At 38.2% G+C, this 22,445-nt stretch overlaps 1 protein-coding gene across 10 annotated transcripts in view; it reads right to left on the bottom strand.

Moving 5' to 3' along the window:
• THOC2 (THO complex 2) overlaps positions 1-21,804 on the bottom strand; it is a 116,833-nt gene extending 95,029 nt beyond the window's left edge. For 6 of the 10 annotated variants that reach the window (XM_032391336.1, XM_032391339.1, XM_032391337.1 and 3 more), the window contains exons 1-2: positions 21,674-21,764; positions 2,941-2,999 (exon numbers count right to left, since the gene is read on the bottom strand). In XM_032391336.1, coding sequence (XP_032247227.1) covers positions 2,941-2,999; positions 21,674-21,744 — 130 coding nt within the window. In that variant the 5' untranslated portion in view covers positions 21,745-21,764. Of the gene's footprint in view, positions 1-2,940; positions 3,000-21,673 lie in introns of all 10 variants that reach the window. The other 4 variants (XM_032391342.1, XM_032391344.1, XM_032391345.1 and 1 more) reach the window with 1 other exon arrangement.
• Positions 21,805-22,445: the final 641 nt, after the last annotated feature.

Here is a 22,445-nt window from a genome sequence, read left to right as displayed (position 1 = left end):
TCATTATTAAACATATTCTATACCTTTTTCATAAATATGCCTTCATTATGCTTATAATAAACTATATAAAAGCTAAAATGCAAAGGAAAAAATTTCTATTTGTTAGTATGGTAGAAATGAGGTCAATTTCATGCTTTCAATTTCCATTAATAAAATGCTTTTACAACAAACAACACTCATTTTTAAAATTATCCAGAGATACCTGGCTGGCTCAGTCAGTGGAGCATACAACTCTTGATCTCGGCGGGGTTGTGGGTCCGAGCCCATCTTAGGTGTAGAGATTACTTAAAAATAAAATCTTTAAAAAAATTAAGAACTAGGAACACCTGGGTGGCTCAGTTGGTTAAGCGTCCGACTTGATTTCGGCTCAGGTCAGGATCTCAGGCTCATGGAATTGAGCCCCGCATCGCATTGGGCTCCACACTCAGTGGGGAGTCTGCTTCTCCCCCTTGCTCTGCCCCTCCCCCCACTCAAGTGTGTGCTACCTCTAAAATAAATAAATAAAATTAAAGTTATCCAGATAACTAAGTTAGGAAAAAAAAAAAAGCACTCTTGGAAGGACAAAACAGCTGAACAACATAAACTAAATTCCCAGAAGAATATGGACTCATAGGAGCTGAGGAAATTCTAATCTTAATCAGAGAAGGAGATTAAAACAGAGAACAAATAGCCCAGGTCATTTTGCTAACACTAAGTGACATGAAAACAATCACAATGTTATCCACAAAAGAGCAAAGGCAGTCCCCAATTCACATGTTTTTAAATGCCCATTTAAGTGGTTAGGAACATCTACTATATTTTAGCCATAGAAACAATAAGTGGTACTTTAAGACTACCAAGGCTAACCCCACAAAATTCTGTAAAATCTATACTAAAGTTGAAAAACATTACATTTACAACATGGAGAAAAACTTAGCAAACCTTATAATTATACACAAAAATAAATAAAAGATTTTATCTTAATGCTAACATTTCAGAAAAAGTAGGGTTTTTCCCTTGTTTATTTTTAGTATTCTCTACACTCAATGTGGGGCTCAAACTCATGACCTGGAAATCAAGAGCTGCATGTTCTTCCAACTAAGCAGGCCAGGCGCCCCTCAGAAAAAGTAGTTTTAAGGGCAGCCACAAGTAAAAGGGACTTCTAGAGATTCTTAGACATTCTTTGTGGGATTTGACCACTAAAGACACTAGTTCTTGGTTATGTCAGGACTACTCCTGTTTATCAGCCATCATTACAATATCATTTTATTGGGGGGAAGGGACTTATAAAAAGGAGAAGTAGTGTGAGCAAAGGAAACTGGGAAGGGAGGGGCAGAAAGGGAAAGGGCTCAGGGAACACTACCCAAACTCAATCCCCCTAAGACAGAACAAAGGAAATTCTGAAGAAATGACATTTCAGTTAGCTTTCTGCATGGAATACCAACTGGAGCCCTTAGACCAAAGCTTGACTGTTGGCAGATACCAGCCAAAGAACGTATGTATTGAGGAAGCAGGCAAAGGCAGGTGAAAGAGAGCATTGGCAATTATGTCAATGAGGCCACGCTCATAACTATTTTTGGTTTCATACATGAATCAGAACAACCATGCAAATTAACAATAATCTGGTAGTTATTAAAGATCCATACAGTCCCATTTAAAACTGAAGAGTAATCATCCTGTGTTACACTATTTAGTTTTCTGAAAATTCTTTCTCTTATTTTACCCACATAAGATTTCAATCACAGACAAGATCAAAGTTAACTGAGAAGTTATAAACTTGTTTTAAACATAGGGAAGAAAAAAAGTTAAGTATCCAAGTGCTTTTAGGAAGGAGTCTTTCTTTACTTTCTTACAATTCTGGCAGCCAACTGACTTATTCAAAAGAAAAGGCATTATAACAACCTCAGAAATCTTTATGAAAGATCATGCAACTTTATAAGTAGGATAAATTGGAAAATAAGTGGGGGTGCAGGCTAGGAATGTTAAGTCTTAAAACAGGTCTTACCCAAATGACAAAAAAAAAAAAAAAAAAGAGGCTCATTTGTTAAAAAAATGCTTCCACTCAAAAATTCAAATGTTCTTTAAAAATCTTAATCATATTAATATTTATTTTTTATAAAACAAAAGTAAATCTATAGAAAAACATTGTTTTTAATCTTCTATTCACAAAGGCATAATTTAAATAACTATAATGAATTTTTATTTAATCATTTTTTATTTAAAATAGATTAGTAGTTATAAATTATTTTTTCTAAATTGAAAAAACTGTTATGGGTTCTACCCTCAGTGAAAGCTACATATGAAAATGCTTTAATCTTACTAGATATAATTGCTTTTGTTTTTGCCCCTCCTTTTCTAAATCCAAATGACTAATTTTAAATTAATAAATGCTAAATAGTAAAAGCCTTTAAAATTAAAATTTACATCCTGTTTAATTACATCTTACTTAATAAATCATACTTGTGATATGCAGTAAACAACTCCTTTGCTTTTAATGTTTTCCATGACAACTGCCTTTAATAAGATCCCCAGATACTACCTAAACATAACCAGCTTTAGTAAAAACACCACCTCAGTTTCTGGAAATTTCCTAGTGCAAACAAAATCTGAATAGTTTTTCCATACTAGCTTTTCTCTTCTGTTTATGACTGATAGCTAGCCTGTATAATTTTTAATACAGCTAGCAACTGCTGATATTTGGCCAAATATACCATGTCACAACGATAAAAGCCAAGCAATACATGACTCTTATGCAGATCAAACATCTATATACAGAAATATATAGTCTTACTGTAACTACAGTTTTAATCCTAACGGTAATATACTCATATAAAGGCTTTATATAATGTGAACTATCTCACAGCTTTTGTTTTTCATTCATAACAATTTAATGGAAAACAGAACATCTATTAATTTTGACCAAGCCAAAAATAATAGCTATGATACTTTTAAAAGTCTTACCTCTGTAAGTTGAACTATCATGGCTTTTATTTTCACTGAGGATCCGGCATAAATGCAAACTAGAATAAAATAGAAATAATCTGCATTCATTTCCAATCCTAATATAGATGACCCTTAGAGAGCAAATTATATCAACTAAAAATATTTGGAAACGTATCAGATGCGTTTAAGTCCATTAGTTTATAATGAGAATAAAACAAACCTAAAAACCCTAATTGGTCAGAACTGGAGGATGCTAGTAAATCAATTCATTATTTTTGAAAACTGGAAATGAATAAAAAACACTTCATCTGCCTTTCACACATGAGCCAATAATTGTTAAGAAATGTCTCTGTACTGATGAATATGGATTCCAAAATCCTCAACAAAATCCTAGCTAATAGGATCCAACAATACATTAAAAGGATCATCCATCACGACCAAGTGGGATTTATCCCCGGGATGCAAGGGTGGTTCAACATTCGCAAATCAATCAATGTGATAGAACACATTAATAAGAGGAGGGAGAAGAACCATATGGTCCTCTCAATTGATGCAGAAAAAGCATTTGACAAAATACAACATCCTTTCCTGATTAAAACTCTCCAGAGTATAGGGATAGAGGGAACATTCCTCAAGCTCATAAAATCCATCTATGAAAAACCCACAGTGAATATCATCCTCAATGGGGAAAAGCTGAGAGCCTTTCCCTTAAGATCAGGAACACGTCAAGGGTGCCCACTCTCACCACTGTTGTTCAACATAGTACTAGAAGTCCTAGCAACAGCAATCAGACAACAAAAAGAAATAAAAGGTATTCAAATTGGCGAAGAAGAAGTCAAACTCTCTCTTTTCGCAGACGACATGATACTTTATGTGGAAAACCCAAAAGACTCCACCCCCAAATTACTAGAACTCATCCAGCAATTCAGTAATGTGGCAGGGTACAAAATCAATGCACAGAAATCAGTTGCTTTCTTATACACTAACAACACAACTGTAGAAAGAGAAATTAAAGAAACGATTCCATTTACAATAGCACCAAAAACCGTAAGATACCTCGGAATAAACCTAACCAAAGAGGTAAAGGATCTATACTCTAGGAACTACAAAACACTCATGAAAGAAATTGAAGAAGACACAAAAAGATGGAAAAATATTCCATGCTCATGGATCGGAAGAATAAACACTGTTAAAATGTCTATGCTACCCAGAGCAATCTATACCTTCAATGCCATCCCGATCAAAATTCCAATGACATTTTTCCAAGTGCTGGAACAAACAATCCTAAAATTTGTATGGAATCAGAAAAGACCCCGAATCACCAAGGAGATGTTGAAAAAGAAAAACAAAGCTGGGGGCATCACGTTGCCCGATTTCAAGCTATATTACAAATCAGTGATCACCAAGACAGCATGGTACTGGCACAAAAACAGACATACAGACCAATGGAACAGAATAGAGAACCCAGATATGGACCCTCAACTCTATGGTCAAATAATCTTTGACAAAGCAGGAAAAAACATGCAATGGGAAAAAGACAGCCTCTTCAATAAATGGTGCTGGGAAAATTGGACAGCCACATGCAGAAGAATGAAACTCGACCATTCTCTAACACCACTCACAAAGATAAACTCAAAGTGGATGAAAGACCTCAATGTGAGACAGGAATCCATCAAAATCCTAGAGGAGAACATAGGCAGTAACCTCTTTGACATCGGCCACAGCAACTTCTTTCAAGATACATCTCCAAAAGCTAGTGAGACAAAAGCAAAAATGAACTTTTGGGACTTCATCAAGATAAAAAGCTTCTGCACAGCAAAGGAAACAGTCAACAAAACAAAGAGGCAACCCACAGAATGGGAGAAGATATCTGCAAATGACACTACAGATAAAGGGCTGGTATCCAAGATCTATAAAGAACTTCTCAAACTCAACACCCAAAAAACAAATAATCAAGTCAAAAAGTGGGCAGAAGAGATGAAAAGACACTTCTCTGAAGAAGACATACAAATGGCTAACAGACACATGAAAAAATGTTCATCATCATTAGCCATCAGGGAAATCCAAATCAAAACCACATTGAGATACCACCTTACACCAGTTAGAATGGCAAAAATGGACAGGGAAAGAAACAACAAATGTTGGAGAGGTTGTGGAGAAAGGGGAACCCTCTTACACTGTTGGTGGGAATGCAAGTTGGTACAGCCACTTTGGAAAACAGTGTGGAGGTGCCTCAAAAATTTAAAAATAGAGCTACCCTATGACCCAGCAATTGCACTCCTGGGTATTTACCCCAAAGACACAGATGTAGTGAAAAGAAGGGCCATATGCACCCCAATGTTCATAGCAGCAATGTCCGCAATAGCCAAACTGTGGAAAGAGCCGAGATGCCCTTCAACAGATGAATGGATAAAGGAGATGTGGTCCATATATACAATGGAATATTACTCAGCCATCAGAAAAGATGAATACCCAACTTTTACATCAACATGGATGGGACTGGAGGAGATTATGCTAAGCGAAATAAGTCAAGCAGAGAAAGTCAATTATCATATGGTTTCACTTATTTGTGGAACATAAGGAATAATATGGAGGACATTAGGAGAAGGAAGGGAAAAATGGGGCGGGGGGGAATTGGAGGGAGAGATGAACCATGAGAGACTATGGACCTGAGAAACAAACAGGGTTCTTGAGGGGGGGGGGTGGGGGGATTGGTTAGCCCGGTGATGGGTATTAAGGAGGGCACGTACTGCATGGAGCACTGGGTGTTATACGAAAACAATGGATCATGGATCACTACATCAAAAACTAATGATGTATTGTATGGTGACTAACATAATATAATAAAATTAAAAACTACAAAAAAAAAAAAGAAATGTCTCTGTACTGAAGTATTTCAGCTAATAAAGAAAGGAATGACAGAAGAACAACACCATTTAAAGATCCCTAATAAATTAAAGGATCTAAACATCTATCAATAACTGTTTACATCACAAGAAGAGACAATCAAACATTTTGTGTGTCCTAATCCTGATGAAAGAATACACCACCCACCTATGAAGTTGTCTTTAAGAAGAAAGAAAAAAAAAAAAGCCATGAACCTAAATTCGAACTGTGGGAAACCGTACAGACAATGACCCAGTCTCTTCAACAAATACACTGCAAGAAAAAATTAAAGATGCCGGGGAATCCTCAGGTTAAAAAAGGCTTGAGAGATACATCAATCACAGTGTTTGGATCCTGTTTCAAACAAGTATTTTTTTTTTCAAGTATTTTTAAAATTAATATTTCTGAGTCAACTAGAGTATTTTATAGAGATCTTATAAACTTTGGGGGCGCCTGGGTGGTGCAGTCAGTTAAAGCATCTGACTCTTGGTTTCGGCTCAGGTCTGACCTAAGGGTCATGAGATCAAGCCCCACGTGGGCTCTGCGCTCGTCAGGGAGTCTGCTTGAGTTTCTCCCTCTCACTCTGCCCCTCCCCCCAGCTCGCTCGCTCTCATGCTCTCTCTCTCAAATAAATCTTCAAAAAAATGATTTTATAAATTTTATAAAAATGTATCTTTAAAAGATAATACTGAAATATTCATGGATAAAATGAGAATGGGAAAATGGGTGTGGGGTATTAGGTGAAACAAGATTGGCCAGCAGTTGAGAACTAGCAAAGCTGACTGATGGATGATTTCATTAGTATTCTGAATACCTTCTCATCTGTTTGAGATTTTTTTCCAATAATAAAGTTTAAAAACAAAAAAACTGAAAGTTGAAAAAAAAACTTATATTTTAAATACCTCTTCATTAGATTAATTTAAATACTGTAAAGAAGGATAGATATACACAATACAGTGAAAAGAGGTATGCTTAACTGGAATTCCAGAGAGAAGAGAGAACAGGGACAAAAACAATTTTTGAAGAAATAATAGCCAAGAATTCAGTTTTCTAGAACTGAAGTAAAATCCACAACTGGACACATCATAATAAAGCTAGAGAAAACCAAAGACAAAATCAGTTAAGCACCTGAGGGAAAAAAGACAGTATCTTCAGGACTTCTCAACCAGAACACTGAATGCAAAAGATAGCTGAAAGATACATCCAAAGTGCTACAACAAAGTATTTGCCCACCTAAAATTCTATACCCAAAAAACAGTTCCAAGTTCCAAGAAAAGGCAAAATAAGGACTGAAGTTCAGACAAATAACTGATTCACACACTAAAATAAACACTTAAGGACATTTTTTAGGCAGAATAAAAGTTATTCCAGAGAGAACTTTGGAGTTGAAGCAAGAAATGAGGAAAAAGTGGCAAGTATATGGGTGATTCTAAAAGAGTATTAACTGATAACAATAATAGTGTCTTGTGGTATTTAAACATGTGCAGTATTAAATATATAGATAAATGGAAATATTGAAATACATCAAGACTTATGTGGGTTTATCCCAAATACACGAAGTTGGTTCAAATTAATTCACCACATTAAACTGACTTTTAAAAATCACACGACTTCAACAGATGCATAAAAGACATTTGACAAAATTCAACATCCATTCACTACTTTTTTAAAAAGACTTAAAAATAGGAACAGAAAGGAACCGTTATAATTTGGTAAAGTAGCAGTTCTGACAATGTGGTTCATGAACCCCTGATCCCCAAGACACTTTCTAGAGTTCTGCAAGGTCAAAACCATATTCATAATAATACTAAGACTTCATTTCCCTTTTTTGCAGTATTAACATTTACACTAACAGTTCATTTCTTTTTTTTCTTAGAGGGGGAAGGGGCAGAGGGAGGAGAGAGAATTCTCAGCAGGCTCCACACCCTGCTTGAAGCCCTACATGGGGCTCGATCTCACAACCCTGAGAGATCATGACCTGAGCCGAAATCGAGAGTCCAACGCTTAACCAACTGAGCCACCCAGGCGCCCCTGCACTAACCGTTCAAAAGAAAAGGAAGGAAAGACTGCTGGCACCTTAGCACATATCAAGGCACTTGCACCAAACTGCTTCATTGATTCTCCGTGACCAAGAAATCAAAGGAAAGAGGGACACCTGGGTGGTTCAGTTGGTTGCACGTCGGACTCTTGATTTTGGCTCAGGTCATGATCTCATGGGTTCTGAGATTGAGCCCCACATTGGACTCTCTGGTCAGTGGAGAGTCTGCTTGGGATTCTCCCCCTCTGCCTCTCCCCCAACCCACGTGTGCATGCTCGCTCTCTCTCTCTCAAATCAACCTTTAAAAAAAAAAAAAAAGAAAGAAATCAAAGGAAAGAATAAAGCCAGTCCCGTGTAAGATGTCACCAAACTATTTTTCATGATCATTCACAAAACAAAAGCCAGTTTCACTTAAGAAGGTACTTGATGGGAGTGGCATCAGCAAGATGGCAGAACAGGAAGTCCCACGTTTTCCTTCCTCCCAAAGAAACACCAACTCAACAACAATACACATACCAATTCCCATCATGAGAAATTCAGAAACCGGTTAAGAAGCTCCTGCACACCAGGTGAGCACTAAACCAACTGCATCAAAGCCAGCAGGAAAATTCATGTCACCCTTTCACCACAGTCCTTCCTCCTGGCACAGCACCACACAATTAGGAAAAAAACCTCCCAGCTCCCAAATTCCCCCTAAGGATGAAAGAGAAGACTGGACTTTATATCTAACATTCTGACTTGGGGTAGGCGCTGCCTGAGGAATTAGTTTCTTTCCTGAACATCTTGGAGCACAGACAGGACCTTGCATACCCTAGGTGCCTGAGGCCTGCTGACAACACAACAAAAAGCTGGGTGGCAAGCTGCAGATTCAGAGAATCCATATTACAACAAACAGAAACCAATACAGCTCAGCAACCTCTCCCTCAGGGGAGAAAGAATATCCAACATTCCAGCTTTTGGGGGGACTGCCTGAAGGACTAGTTTCTGTTTAGACTGACCTAGGGCAGTGACAGCATCCAACCTACTCTAGCTGCCTAGGGACCACCAAGAACAAAAAAGAGCTGGGTGGTATGCTGCTACTTCATAGGACCCAGAGTACAACAGATGGACACCAAAGGATACAAAAGAGTACAAGCTTCTGAAAAAAAGAAACTGGAAAATTCCTTTAATGTGGAATCTACACACATAAATCCAAAAGACACATCCAGAGAAAAGGTTTGAGAAGCCCCCAGAATCTATAGCCAGGCTGATTGGTAAAGGCTTTTCCCTGTACTAAGCAGGTCCATAAAGACTGGGAGAGAGGAGTGTTTTTGCAAATATAATCATACAAACACAAAATTAAAAAGAACGTAAAGAGGGGCGCCTGGGTGGCTCAGATGGTTGGACGTCTGCCTTCAGCTCAGATCATGATCCCAGGGTCCTGGGATCGAGCCCCACATTGGGCTCCTGGCTCGGCGGGGAGCCTGCTTCTCCTTCTCCCTCTGCTTCTCCCCTGCTCATGCTCTCTCTCTCTGTGTCTAAAATGAATAAATAAAATCTTTAAAAAAAAAAAAAAAGAACGTGAAGAAACAGGGAAGACGGCTCAATAAGAGGAACAAAATGGGTCTCCAAAAACTGACCCTAAAGAATTAGAGATACATGAGTTACCTGACAAAGAATCTAAAATAACCATCATAAAGATGCTCAATGAGCTCAGGAAAATGCAACAATAATATGAGATTTTCAACAAAAGGACAGAAAATATTTAAAAGGAACCGAACAAATTCTGGAGCTAAAGAATGTAATAACTGGGGTCCCTGGCTGGCTCAGTCAGTAGACCATGAAACTCCTGATCTCAGAGTCGTGAGTTTGACCCCATATTGGGCATGGAGCCTACTTAAAGAAAAAAAAAAAAAAGCTAATAACTGAACTGAAAAATAAACAGAGGAGTTCAAAAGCATTTATGGATAATCACATGCAAAAGAATGAAATTGGACACTTATATCATGCAAAAACCAACTCAAAATGGATTAAATACATAAACTTAAGATCCAAAACTGTGGCATTCCTAAGAGAAAAGCTTTATGACATTAGTCTTGGCAATGATTTCTTGGCTATGACAACAAAAGGAAAAACAGACAAGTAGGACATCAAGCTAAAAATTGTATGCACAGCAAAGGAAACAGAATGAAAAGGCAACCTATGGAATGGAAGAAAATATATGCAAACCATATACCTGATAAGGGGTTAATATCCAAAATATATAAGGAACATCTATAATTCAATAGCAAAAAAACAAGCCAATTAAAAAATGGGCAAAGAACTTGAACACATTTCTCCAAAGCAGACATACAAATGGCCAATAGTTATATGAAAAGATGTACAACATCACTTATCAAGAGAAATGTAAATCAAAACCACAGGTATTACTTCTGTAAGGATGGCCATTATAAAAAAAAAACAGAAACAGAACACCTGATAAAGGAGTTATCCAAAATATACAAAGAACTCTTAAAATTCAATAAAAAAAAAAACTTCAATTTAAAAATGGGCAAAAGACCTTAACAGACATTTCACCAAAGATATACAGATGGCAAAATAAGCATATGAAAAGATGCCTTACATTATATGTCATCAGGGAAATGCAAATTAAAACAAGATACCACTACACACCTATTAGAATTGCCAAAATCTGGAAAACCGCCAATACTGAATGCTATTAAGGATGTGGCACAACAGGAACTCTCAATCATTACTGGTGGAAATGAAAAATGGTACAGCCACATTGGAACAGTTTGGTGGCTTATAAAACTAAACATACTCTAACCTTATGATCCAGCAATCTCACTCCTTGGTATTTACCCATATGATCCAGCAATCTCACTCCTTGGTATTTACCCAAAAGAAGTGAAAACTTATGTCCACACAAAAACCTACACATAGATGTTTACAGCAGCTTTATTCATAATTGCCAAAACCTGGAAGCAACCAAGATGTACTTCAGTAGGTGAATGGATAAAATGATACATCTACACTATGCTATTATTCAGTACTGAACAGAAATGAGCATTCAAGCCATGAAAAAAGATGGGGGAACCTTAAATGCATATTACTAAGTGAAAGAAACCAATCTGAAAAAGCTATATAGTATATATTCCCAACTATATGACATTTTGGAAAAGGCAAAACTATGGAGAGAGTGAAAAGATCAGTGGTTGCCAGGGGTTGGAGGTAGCCAGAGAGATGAACAAACAACACAGAGGATACTTAGGGCAGGGGAAATACTCTGATACTATAACAGAGGATACATATCAGTACACATTTATACAAACCCACAGAATATACAACACCAAGAATGAAGTCAAAGGTAAACTATGAACTTTGGGTGATTGTGATATGTCAACGTAGATTCACCAACTGTAACAATAAAGGTACCACTCTGGTGGGGAATGTTGAAAATAAAGAAGATAGCTATGCATGTGTGGGGGCAAGGGGTAAATGGGAAATCTCTGTACCTTCTTCTCTATTTTTCGGTTAACCTAAAACTGCTGTCAAAAATTAATTCTTTAAAAAAAAAAAAAGAAAATAACAAGTGCTGGGGAGGAGAAACCAGAATCCTTGTGAATTGTTGGTGGAAATGTAAAATGGTGCAGCAACTACGGGTAGCAGTATGGAAGTTCCTCAAGAAATTAAAAATAGAACTACAATCCAGCAATCCCACGTCTGGGTATTTATTCACAAGAGTTAAAATCAGGATTTCAAAGAGCTATTTGCACTCCCATGTTCACTGCAGCATTATTCACAATAGCCAAAAGGTAGAAACAACCTAAATGCACATCAACAGATGAATGTATAAAGAAAATGTGGCATATACATACAACTGAATATTCCTTCAGCTGTAAGAAGGAATTCCTGTCATATACTACAACATAGATGAGCCTTGAGGACAGTATGCAAAGTGAAATAAGTCAATCACAGAAGCATAAATACTGCACAATTCTGCTTATATGAGGTATATCTAAGGGAGTCAAATTCATAGAAGCAAAAAGTGTAATTTCAATGGTTGCCAGGGACTAGAGGAAAAGAGAAATGGGGAGTTGCTATTCAATGGGTATAAAACTTCAGTTACACAAGACGAAAAAGATCCAGAGATCTATTGTACAACATTGTGCTTATCTTTAACAATATGGTACTGTTCACTTAAAAATTTGGTAAGGCTGGGGCGCCTGGGTGGCTCAGTTGGTTAAGCGACTGCCTTCGGCTCAGGTCATGATCCCGGAGTCCCGGGATCGAGTCCTGCATCGGGCTCCCTGCTCAGCAGGGAGTCTGCTTCTCCCTCTGACCTTCCCCCCTCTCATGCTCTCTCTCTATCTCATTCTCTCTCTCAAATAAATAAATAAAATCTTTAAAAAAAAAAAAAAAAAAAAAAAAAATTTGGTAAGGCTGATCTCGTTATGTGTTTTTATCTACAATAAAAAAAATGTGCTTGATGAAGTAGTAAAAAAAATATTAATTTAATTAAATCCTGAGCCCTGAGAACACGTCCTTTTTTTTTTTTAAGAACATGTATTTTAATATTCTATGTGACAAAATGGAAGGTACACATAAAGCATTTCTGCCACACACCAAAATACTGTAGTTGTCTCCAGGAAAATCACTTAAGCAACTGTTTAAATTGTGAGCTAAGCTAGCTGCTTTTTCATAAAATGCCATTTTTACTTGAAAGAACAACTGACAAACAATGGTTATTCAGACTTGGGTCTTTGGCAGGCGTTTTCTCAAAAATGAACCAACTGAGCCAGTCACTTCAAGGAAAACAACTGAGAGTATGTGATGCCAATGGCAAAATGTGAGGTTTCAAACAAAAATCCAAATAGTGAAAAACTTACAGCTGCCACCATGGACTTGACTAATTCCCAATTCATAAAAACTTTCCTGATTAGTTCAGTGATGATACTAAAGAATGTGGGGTTTTTTTAATTTAATACAATGTACTGTGTCAATATTTGGAAGAGCTGCATCATTCAGGGAACCAGTATTTTCCAAATGACCAATGCATGATGTTGCAAAATAATGCATGGGTAAAAGATTTCAAATAAAAGACAAATGCATTTTAACATAGTACAAAGAGTTCACTGATGTGGTTTTGGATTTGGCATTGCAACAAACCATTAAGAAACAACCACCTGACAAATTTTGACATGATACCAAAGAAGAATATATACAATTACCTGAAAAGACTATTAAAATTCTCCTCCTTTTGCCAAATATTTATCTGTGTGAGGCTGGATTTTCTTCATATACATCATCCACAACAATATATTGCAAACCCTACTCATAGCACATATAAAAATCAACTCCATTTAGGTAAGGCTTAAAAATGAAAAGCAAAATAATATGTTTCCAGAAGATCATAGGAGGATAAGTTCATTTGCCTTGGAATGGGGAAAAGACTGCTTAAACACAAAAAAACTACTAATCATAAAGCAAAAGATCAATAAATTTGACATTAAAATAACTTCTGTTCATCAAAAATCACCATTTTAAGAATGGAAATGCAAGCCAAAGAGTAAAAGATATCTGCCACATATACACTATAACTCACAAAGGACACAAATACAGACTCTACAAAGAACCCCTCCAAATCAATGAAAGAGGGTGCCTGGGTGGCTCAGATGGTTAAGCGTCTGCCTTCGGCTCAGGTCATGGTCCCAGGGTCCTCAGATCAAGTCCCGCATCGGGCTCCCTGCTCAGCGGGGAGCCTGCTTCTCCCTCTGCCCCCCCCCCTCTTTCTCTCTCTCTCTCTGTCTCTTACGAATAAAGAAATAAAATCTTTCTAAAAAAATTTAAAAATCCATCAATCAATGAAAGAAATGCAAACAATCCAATAGAAAAATGGAAGAAAAAATATAAAGAGGCCTTTCACAAGAAATCAAAAATCCAACCGGCCAATAACATATAAAAAAATGCCCATGGGGACACCTGGGTGGCTCAGTCGGTGAAGTGTCTGCCTTTGGCTCAGGTCATGATCCCAAGGTCCTGGGATCAAGTCCCACATCGGGCTCCTTACTCAGCGGGGGGGCCTGCCTTCTCCCTCTGCCTGCCGCTCTCCCTGCTTGTGCGCTTTTGCTCGCCCACTCTCTCTCTCTGACAAATAAATAAATAAAATCTTTAAAAAAAATTAAAATTAAAAAAGATGCCCATGAAAATATAAGCCCCAATATAACACCATTACACAAATATTGACAAAAAATTTAAAGTCTGACAATATTAGGGATGCCTGGGTGGCTCAGTCCGTTAAGCGTCTGTTTTTGGCTCAGGTCATAATCCCAGAGTCCTGGGATGGAGTCCCACATCAGGCTCAGCGGGGAGCCTGCTTCCCCCTCTGCCTGCCACTCCCCCTGCTTGTGCTCTCTCTCTCTGACAAATAAATAAAACCTTTAAAGTCTGACAATATTAAATGTTAGCGAGGATGTGAAGCAAGGTGAACTCCCATACACCTGCTTTTGGGAGTGTATTTTGAAATAGCTTCACAGTTTATAGTAGAGCTAAAGTTAGTCACAATCTAGAACCCAGCGATTTTCTACACTTCAGTATATATCCCACAAAAACACATGCTTATATACACCAAGATACTTGTATAAGAATGTTTCATTGGCGCTGTTGGTAACAGTTGAAATTTCAAAACAGCAAAATTGTTTATCAGTAGCACAAGAAACAAAATTACGGTAGAGTTATGCAATGGAGCATCTTGTAACTATGAAAATCAAAGAAGGCAAATACTTGCAAAAGTACTGATGGATCCTCAAGACACAATGTTGCGCAAAAGCAGCCAGATACAAGAGAATACACCCTCTATGATTCCATTTATAGGAAATTCAAGAACAAACTTAAGCTTATAGGGTAGTAAAACTGTAAATAAAAACAAGGAAGAGAAAACCATAAATGTCAGGATAATGGTTACCACGGAGAGGTAAAAAGTGTGCAATCTGGAAGGCAGTTGTCTTGACCTGGGTGTGAGTTACATGGATGTGCATATTACACTGATTCTTTAAGCTCTACATTTAAGTTTTATGCAATTTTCTGCATTGTTTTAATTGCACAATTTACAAAAAGAAATATTCTTATTACAAGTTGCACAAGGCTCTAACAAAAAAGAAAACCAATGAATGCGTGTTTTTTACTTTTATGTCTAGCAATCCTTTTTCCGCAGTCAAAACAAATAATTTTTAAGACTTCTAGAATATCACTCTATATCACACCTAAAGTGAACTATGCCACATTACAATCACCCACAGAGAGATTATCTACTTTGCAGATTATCTATGCTATTGCAGCTCACCACTCTGTCTTTTGATTATTTCAATACTCCATCATCATGATGAGCAGAGTAAGGTTGTTTAAAGTCAATAAAGTAAACTTTTCTTGATCAACAATTCACACGTAGGTCTCACAAAATTATCTTCAAAGTCAAAGAATAAAAAGGCCTTGCCAATGGAGACTAATTAAATCTGCATAGTTTGAAATTTTCATTTAGTTATTAGTTTCTTAACCAACTCCTATTAAAAAACAAAAAGAAATTTTCAGAGAGTACATTATAAATGGTAAAATAAACTGATTTAAGTTTGACCCCAAATACTTTCAACTACTTCCCTGAAGAACTAGACAGGCTTTCCAATGTGCTGAGAACAGTAGTAAAGCTTTTAATTTCTCAAAATGTTAAACCTACCACAAGCTTATCTGAAATATAAAACAAAATCAATCTTCCTTCCAACAAGCAACACAGAAAAATCTGCTTCAGACTAGCATCAGAAAATGTAACCTAAAAATGTCTACCATGTAGCTCTTTTCTGTTAAGAGTAAATATATAAGAAAGTTGGGGCACCTGGGTGGCTCTGTCATTTAGGTGTCTGCCTTTGGCTCAGGTTGTGATCCCGGGGTCCTGGGATCCAGCCCTGTGTTGGGCCTCAGGGAGCCTGCTTCTCCCTCTCCCTCTGCAGCTCCCCCTCCTTGGGCTCTCTCATTCTCGCTGGTTCTCTCTCTCTCTCTCTCTCTCTCGCTCATATAAATAAGTAAAATCTTAAAAAAAAAAAAAGTATATCAAGATCACTTCAATATTTGTTATAAAGTATTAAAACAATTCCTTGTGGTTCTCACTGTCCCCAAAGGTTCAATTCCCTTTAGAAAGTAGTAGTAGGAAACACTGGTTTTTGACAGAAGAATGGAATGGAATCAAGTAACTCATCTTTCCCTTTGTATCCAGACTACTAAAAAGCAAGGTCAAATATTCCTTATGGTGAACATTATATGCTTGTTTACATTTTCAGTAGCTTCATTTTCTGTTTGTTTTAATAAGTTTAAAGCATGTCTTTCACAATAATCCTTCCAGTGGGGAGGAGGGAATGTCAGTGTTCCCACCTCATCCCACCTAATCTAATGGTACAGCCATTGTTACATAATTTCAAGAAATAATTGAAACATAATTCCATCTTATCAGTCACAAGGCCACAAAAATACTCATTAGAATGTAGGTGATAATGTCATCATGAACTATTAATTAGCATCTCAAAGATTTGCTCAAATTGTGTAAGGAATCACTGATGGTTTATTACGATAAGGCAATTCACCTGCATAAGATACTTTTATTTCCCTAGTATAAAACAGTTCTTCTCTAGTTGTAGGAGGAAACTAAACCAATTGCTAAGAATGTTTCCCCAATCAGTAGATTTGTCCATGCTCTTCTCCCTAAGTAATTCACTAACAGAAGATCAATCATAAAGTATCCTTAAAAAAACAATTCTGGGTGCCTCAGTCCGATAAGCGTCTACCTTCAGCTCAGGTCATGATCCCAGGGTCCTGGGATTAGGCCCACATCAAGCCCCTCATCACATTGCTTCTCCCTCTCCCTCTGCCGCTCCCCCGGCTTGTGCTCTCTGTCAAATAAATAAAATCTTAAAAAAAAAAAAACACCACAATTCTGTTTTTGAATACTGCATGTCTTACCACACCCGTTAAACAGTTTTAGTACTCTATCCTAAATTATAAAGGAAGAAAAAAAAACAAAACTACCTCCAGCAGTTGCCCATTTTAACGTGGCTTAAAAAATAATCAAATATTCTGCCTCAGTCTAAGTGATTATTTTATTCCTCTCATAACCTCCAAATAATTGAGTTTGCCAGTTTTTCCACTTTTAAAACAATTTGGTGCTATTATGGAGGAGATGCTGTCTCAGGTCCCTGAGAACAAAGACAGAATCTACATTCTGTCAAAGACCTGTGAAACTTAAACTGAATGTCTTAAATTCCTCCAAGGATTCATGAGGTATTTTGTGAATAGTTCTTGAGTATTTAGCTTTCCACCTTACTTGAACCCATTTTCCAGTAAAAAAGGAAACAGCACAAGCCTGAGCTACTTGATTATGGTCACCATCTCAAAGTTGGCTTCACATATGAAACACTGATGTCAATCTGTCCTTCAATTAATTCTTAAAAGCAAAACAACAAAAAAGGCTAAATTTGGTGAAGCAAAGTACTACCTCTACTATCATTATCAGAACAGAAATATAACACAAAAATGAAATATTGGGCATGCAGTTTTATCTTGAAACATGCATTTATGAAAATGAAAATATTCACTTTATGAGGAGGAAAGGGAACAGGAAATGTTTAAAAAAGAACAAAGGTTCCTGCACACAAGTACATTAATAGCGCTCTTTCTACCTTAATATTTAAGCACTGGAAAATAATTTAATTTTTCTAACAAAGAAAGCAATAGCCTAGAAAATCTCCTGATAGTGATACATTTTTTTGAAAAATGTATTTCTCTTACCAGGAAAAAGGACCAAGATTTATTCTTAATTTGTGAATACAGGTCAAAATGAGAAAATGAATGCCAATGAAAACTAAAATATGAAGAAAAGGCTTCAGATAAAACTTCAGCTGAATTTAGAGCATCTTTTGAAGAAAAAAAAAAGACTCAACTACCAAGACAAATCTCTTTGAATGATTATTTGCTATAAACTCCTTCCTCCTACCTCCCTCCAAAAAATTCAGGTCAGACATTTAATGAACGTCCAAATGCACTCAGCTAAGTTCTGGAAGATGTAAAATCATTTAGCAGCAGCAAAAGAAAAAGAACGGCAATCAAAACATCTGGCAATTAAATTTTAAAAGCTTATTATAACGACCAATAATTAATAAGGTGAGATCTAACAAAAATTTCTAATTGATATGTAAATTTTTTATATAATTAAGTTCTTGGAACAAATAGATAATATTCAACAAATATAGGTATTTCAAAATTAGACCAAGTATGGACATGAGGCTAACATCTTCAGATTAAGACCTTGAAACATAAACCCTCCATTAAGGTTGCTTGTGACACAAAGAAATGTTGAGTTCACTGTGTTAATGATTTCTACTAAAAACAAAATTCACCACTGGATCTACCAGCACATGCAAGTTTATTAGCATAATCATGGCAAGTCCTATGCTTATATGAAGTTGTCAAGAAACTAAAACTCTAATTCCAAAATTGAAGTGATTAAATCCTTATCTTTCATATGTGGCAGAATTCATAAGTTTGCATTTAGATGTGAAACTTTTAAGAATAGCTCTAAATGTTACTAGAAAAGACCCTTAATAATTATGTTTTGGTAGTCCTCCTTTGTCCTTTTGGTATCTGTGGGTAAAGATCACCTTAAGAGTTCTATAATTTATCATTAAAAACATAATCAGTATCTCTGGAAACAACAGGTTAGCTAGGTATGTGACTGACCACTTAGACAAGCAAAATAAAGTTTTTTCTTTTCCCTATAATTACCTAACAAAGCTTATTCTTCAAAGCCAAGACTTTCCATCTTAATACAGTTGCTTTTCAACTTACTGAAAATCTTAATTAAGAAACTGCCCTCTCTGAAATTTACTAAATGCCCCATACATCTCATGTGTTGCTTTAACACTATGTGGCTGAAGTTGACTACAACTCCCCAAATATACTGGTAAGAAGTGACCGACAAGAAATGAACTAAAAACCTCATGAAATACTTCATGCATTTTTCTTTAAAAGATAATTTTCAGTCAAGTTAAATCTCATCTGCTAATTTATCTCGTTAAAAACTAAAAACCCACACAAGATATTATTTTAAATATTGGTCATATTCTAAAAGCCAAATCTATAAATGGATTCACTAATAATTTGTTGGCACATTACCTTCGTTTTTAACATTTCTAGTTGCTGGCTTATAATTAAGAGGCTCTGTTTTCAGAGAAAGGAAAGGATTTTTGGTAATATATTTACAAGACCATTCATTCTAATAAAATGAAAATGCTAGATACAAGAACTCTGAAGTTAGACTATATGCAACAAAGTTTTGAAAGAGGGGAAAGAGGTCAAATAAATGAAACCTAAGTACTGGATGGTGATGTGTTTGCCTATTTAAAACATTTTGTTATGTCATACAATTAACACCTTATGCTCTCTTCATATAACAGAATATAATTATAAAACTGACTACACTGATTTGGATCTACGGTAATTCAAACTACATTCCTCAAGCCATGGAATAACTACATACAAATAAGCCCTAACAACAGTTTTGAAAAAGCTCTTCAGGAACAATACGGGTAGCATGGATCATGCAAATATACATAAAGTGAATCCAAAATCTCATTTTGACGAGGTACTTCAACCTCCTACATCACTATTTTTCTCCAACCACTGCGGGTAAGAAGTCAAGCAGAATTTCACCTCCTAGCCCTAATACCACTCATTCTAAGGTGAAAGTAATAATAATAAAACTGTCAAAAACAGCTGGAAGGAGGAAGCTGAGCAATCTACTGAAGATGACAGGCCCTAAATAACTAAGTAGGTAAACAAAACAATGAACTGATTTATCAGTTTGGGGAGGTTATCCTAATCTAATATAGATGAAAATGATGGTTTGGTTAGGTAACCTCCCATCCTGCCTTCCCTGCACACAAGGAACTTAATAGCTATTTGTTAAATAGCATGTACAAGGATCTGGAAAATGTTCCTAACAGTTAAAAATGAATGTTTATCGAATAGACTTCTCATTTAATAAACCAATAAGCACTCACTCTAAGCATATGCTAGAAAATCTAGGGGGAGAGGGAGATGGGGTGGGAGCGGGGGAGGGGGGGCGGAAGGGTTGAACCAAAATAAATATGAAACATAGTCGCCACTCTTCAAGGGTCTCTCAATTCGTTAGAGTACAAGAGTACGCAGGAGAAAGAGTCAAAGACCAATTAATTGCTAACCTGGGTGGTACGGACTTTAAGAGCAAGAGCTGTCCAGAGAAGTTTAAATATCTAAAGATTGGAATAATATTACTTTTAATAGCTATCACTTGAGCACTTACTATAAGCCAAGTGCTTTACAGGCATTATTTAGTCTTCACAACAATCCTTTGAGTAGAGTACTTATTAATCCCAATTTACTCAAGGGGAAACGGTCAAAGTGGTTAAGGAACTTACCCAAGGTCACTCAGCTAGTTAAGTGGCTAAGACCGCCGCTTACCCAGGAAATTACAATTCTAGAGCTCACACAGTTAAGACTTCGTAAAGCAGTGCGAGTGCGCGCGGGGGGGGGGGGGGGGGGGGGGGGGGGGGGGGGGGGGGGAGGGGGGGGGGGGGAGGAGGCCATACAGGCTGGCAATATTACACGCGCAAGATCGGGCAACGCATTCCCCTGGTTTCGTTCGAAGTAACGAAGTTGCAAAGATTCGTTATCTTTTGCACCAGCAACCTAAACTGACTGGGGGGTAGGGGGGGAAGACAACCGCAAAAATGGCTAAGGAGAGTTAATCTCATACAATGTTGAGCTTTAGCTAATAAAGCGATTCAGAGAAAGAAATGAGAAATAAGTTATTTGTTTTTGAATCTGGGGTTTTACTCCTTAAACGATTTCTTTCTTTCCGAGAGAGCGCGAACTGAAATTCTGGGCGAGGAAACCGCGCGGGTATGGCAAAATACTGTTTTCTGTATTACCGGGGGGAAAAAAACAAGTTTTATGACTAAAGGAAACGCGTTATTCCAGGTACTCGAGAACCTTGGAGAGTTGCCAAAATTAGTTGCAGTCCCAGGACAAAATGGGGTTTAGGAAACATTTAATGACGAAAGTTGAATCAAACCCGAAATGGCTCTAAAGTGAAAAAACGGAGCAAAGAAATGCCGGTAGGTCTTCGGGGAAAGCGGCAATCCCAGCTATACTTCTCCCACGGCCAGTGGCGCCGCGCGAGGCCGGGACAATCCGAAAGGACCGCTCCCCGGGAGGAAGAGAGGTACCAAGCGGGGCTCTTCGCGACGCCCCGGGCACCGCGGCGGCGGCGGGCGGAGAGGAGGGGAGGGAGTCGGGACGGTTCGCCCTCCTCGGACTTCAGGCAAAGGAGGCGTCGGGCTCCAAACTGCAGAGTCGAACGGGCGCAGAGTGAAGAAATGGGACAGAGAGATGGGAAGTCCGAAACCCCCCGGCGCGGCCCCGTAAAAAGAAAGGAGCCAAGTGAGCTCAAGCGAAGAGGGGGACAAAAAGAGACGGAGCGGGAGCGCGGGGACCCGCAGGGGCGAAACGGGAGTTCTGCTAAGAGACTAAAGGAACACAGCCTACGGCGGGCAACAGAGATTTCAGAGAAGCCAGAGAAGGAAGGAGGTCGGCGACGGTTACCAGCACCTCTCCTCCCCGAGTTCGAAACTCCTAGCCAACCATCCACACCCGCCGCCCGGATGGGGGAGGGGGCACATCTTCCCCCCACAACCTCTCCCCACATGGGAGAGCACGGCTGACGCCCGGGCCCGGCCCGGCCATGCGCCCGCCTCCAGCCCGGACACTCACAATTCGCCTCTCCCTGATTTCTCCCAGTTCTTTATCCACTCTACGGGAACCACCACAGTTGCGGCCGCCATCTTCCCCTCACTAGTAGCAGAGGCCCGGATGTGTAGCACGCGAGCGAGGGGTCAAAGGGGAGCACCGCCCACGGGGAATGCCGGGAGCTGCGAGTTCGGTTTTCGATTTCCCGCCCCACTTTCCTCCCCACCCGCGGAAACCCGAGGCCTTGCCTCTAACTCGGTGGCTGAGACCCATGGGTTCCTTTGCAGAGTGACTGCGCCGACCGCGCCCTCTACAACCCTTGCCCTAGCTTCCCTTTAGAACAGGAAAAATGCCATCCCCAGGCCGACTCATAGCCCTTATCTTCTTCCGTAGTATCTACTCCAGGCCACTAATTCAAACATGTATTTTTCAAGCCCCTAGTATGTGCTAGACAGGGGACAGAGAAGCTATAAGCCATTGTGCCTACCCTCAACGAGCTCACAGTCTGTGGGAAAGACAAACATAAGCAGATCAATTACAATACACCCTACTAACTGCTGAGATAAAAGAAATTAATCAGGAAAGAAGCAGCCATTTACTATGTGCTAGACATGCTAATACAAGGGATACAAGCAGAAATTGACCCTTGGAAACACTTGCCGCCACCAGTGCTGACACCCTACTGTAATCAGCCTCTGCCTCTGTAACCTTAGACAAAACTAGGGGGCGCAATTACCATAAGAAACAACTTGTTTACATTACAGAGTCTCAAAGTATCTCCCGACCAAGATACTAC

Source organism: Phoca vitulina, unplaced genomic scaffold (assembly GCF_004348235.1).
Source record: "Phoca vitulina isolate PV1807 unplaced genomic scaffold, GSC_HSeal_1.0 scaffold62, whole genome shotgun sequence".
Classification (NCBI taxonomy): domain Eukaryota; kingdom Metazoa; phylum Chordata; class Mammalia; order Carnivora; family Phocidae; genus Phoca; species Phoca vitulina.
The sequence above is the reverse complement of the archived record's forward strand: the minus strand, read 5'-3'. Positions and strand labels throughout refer to the sequence as shown.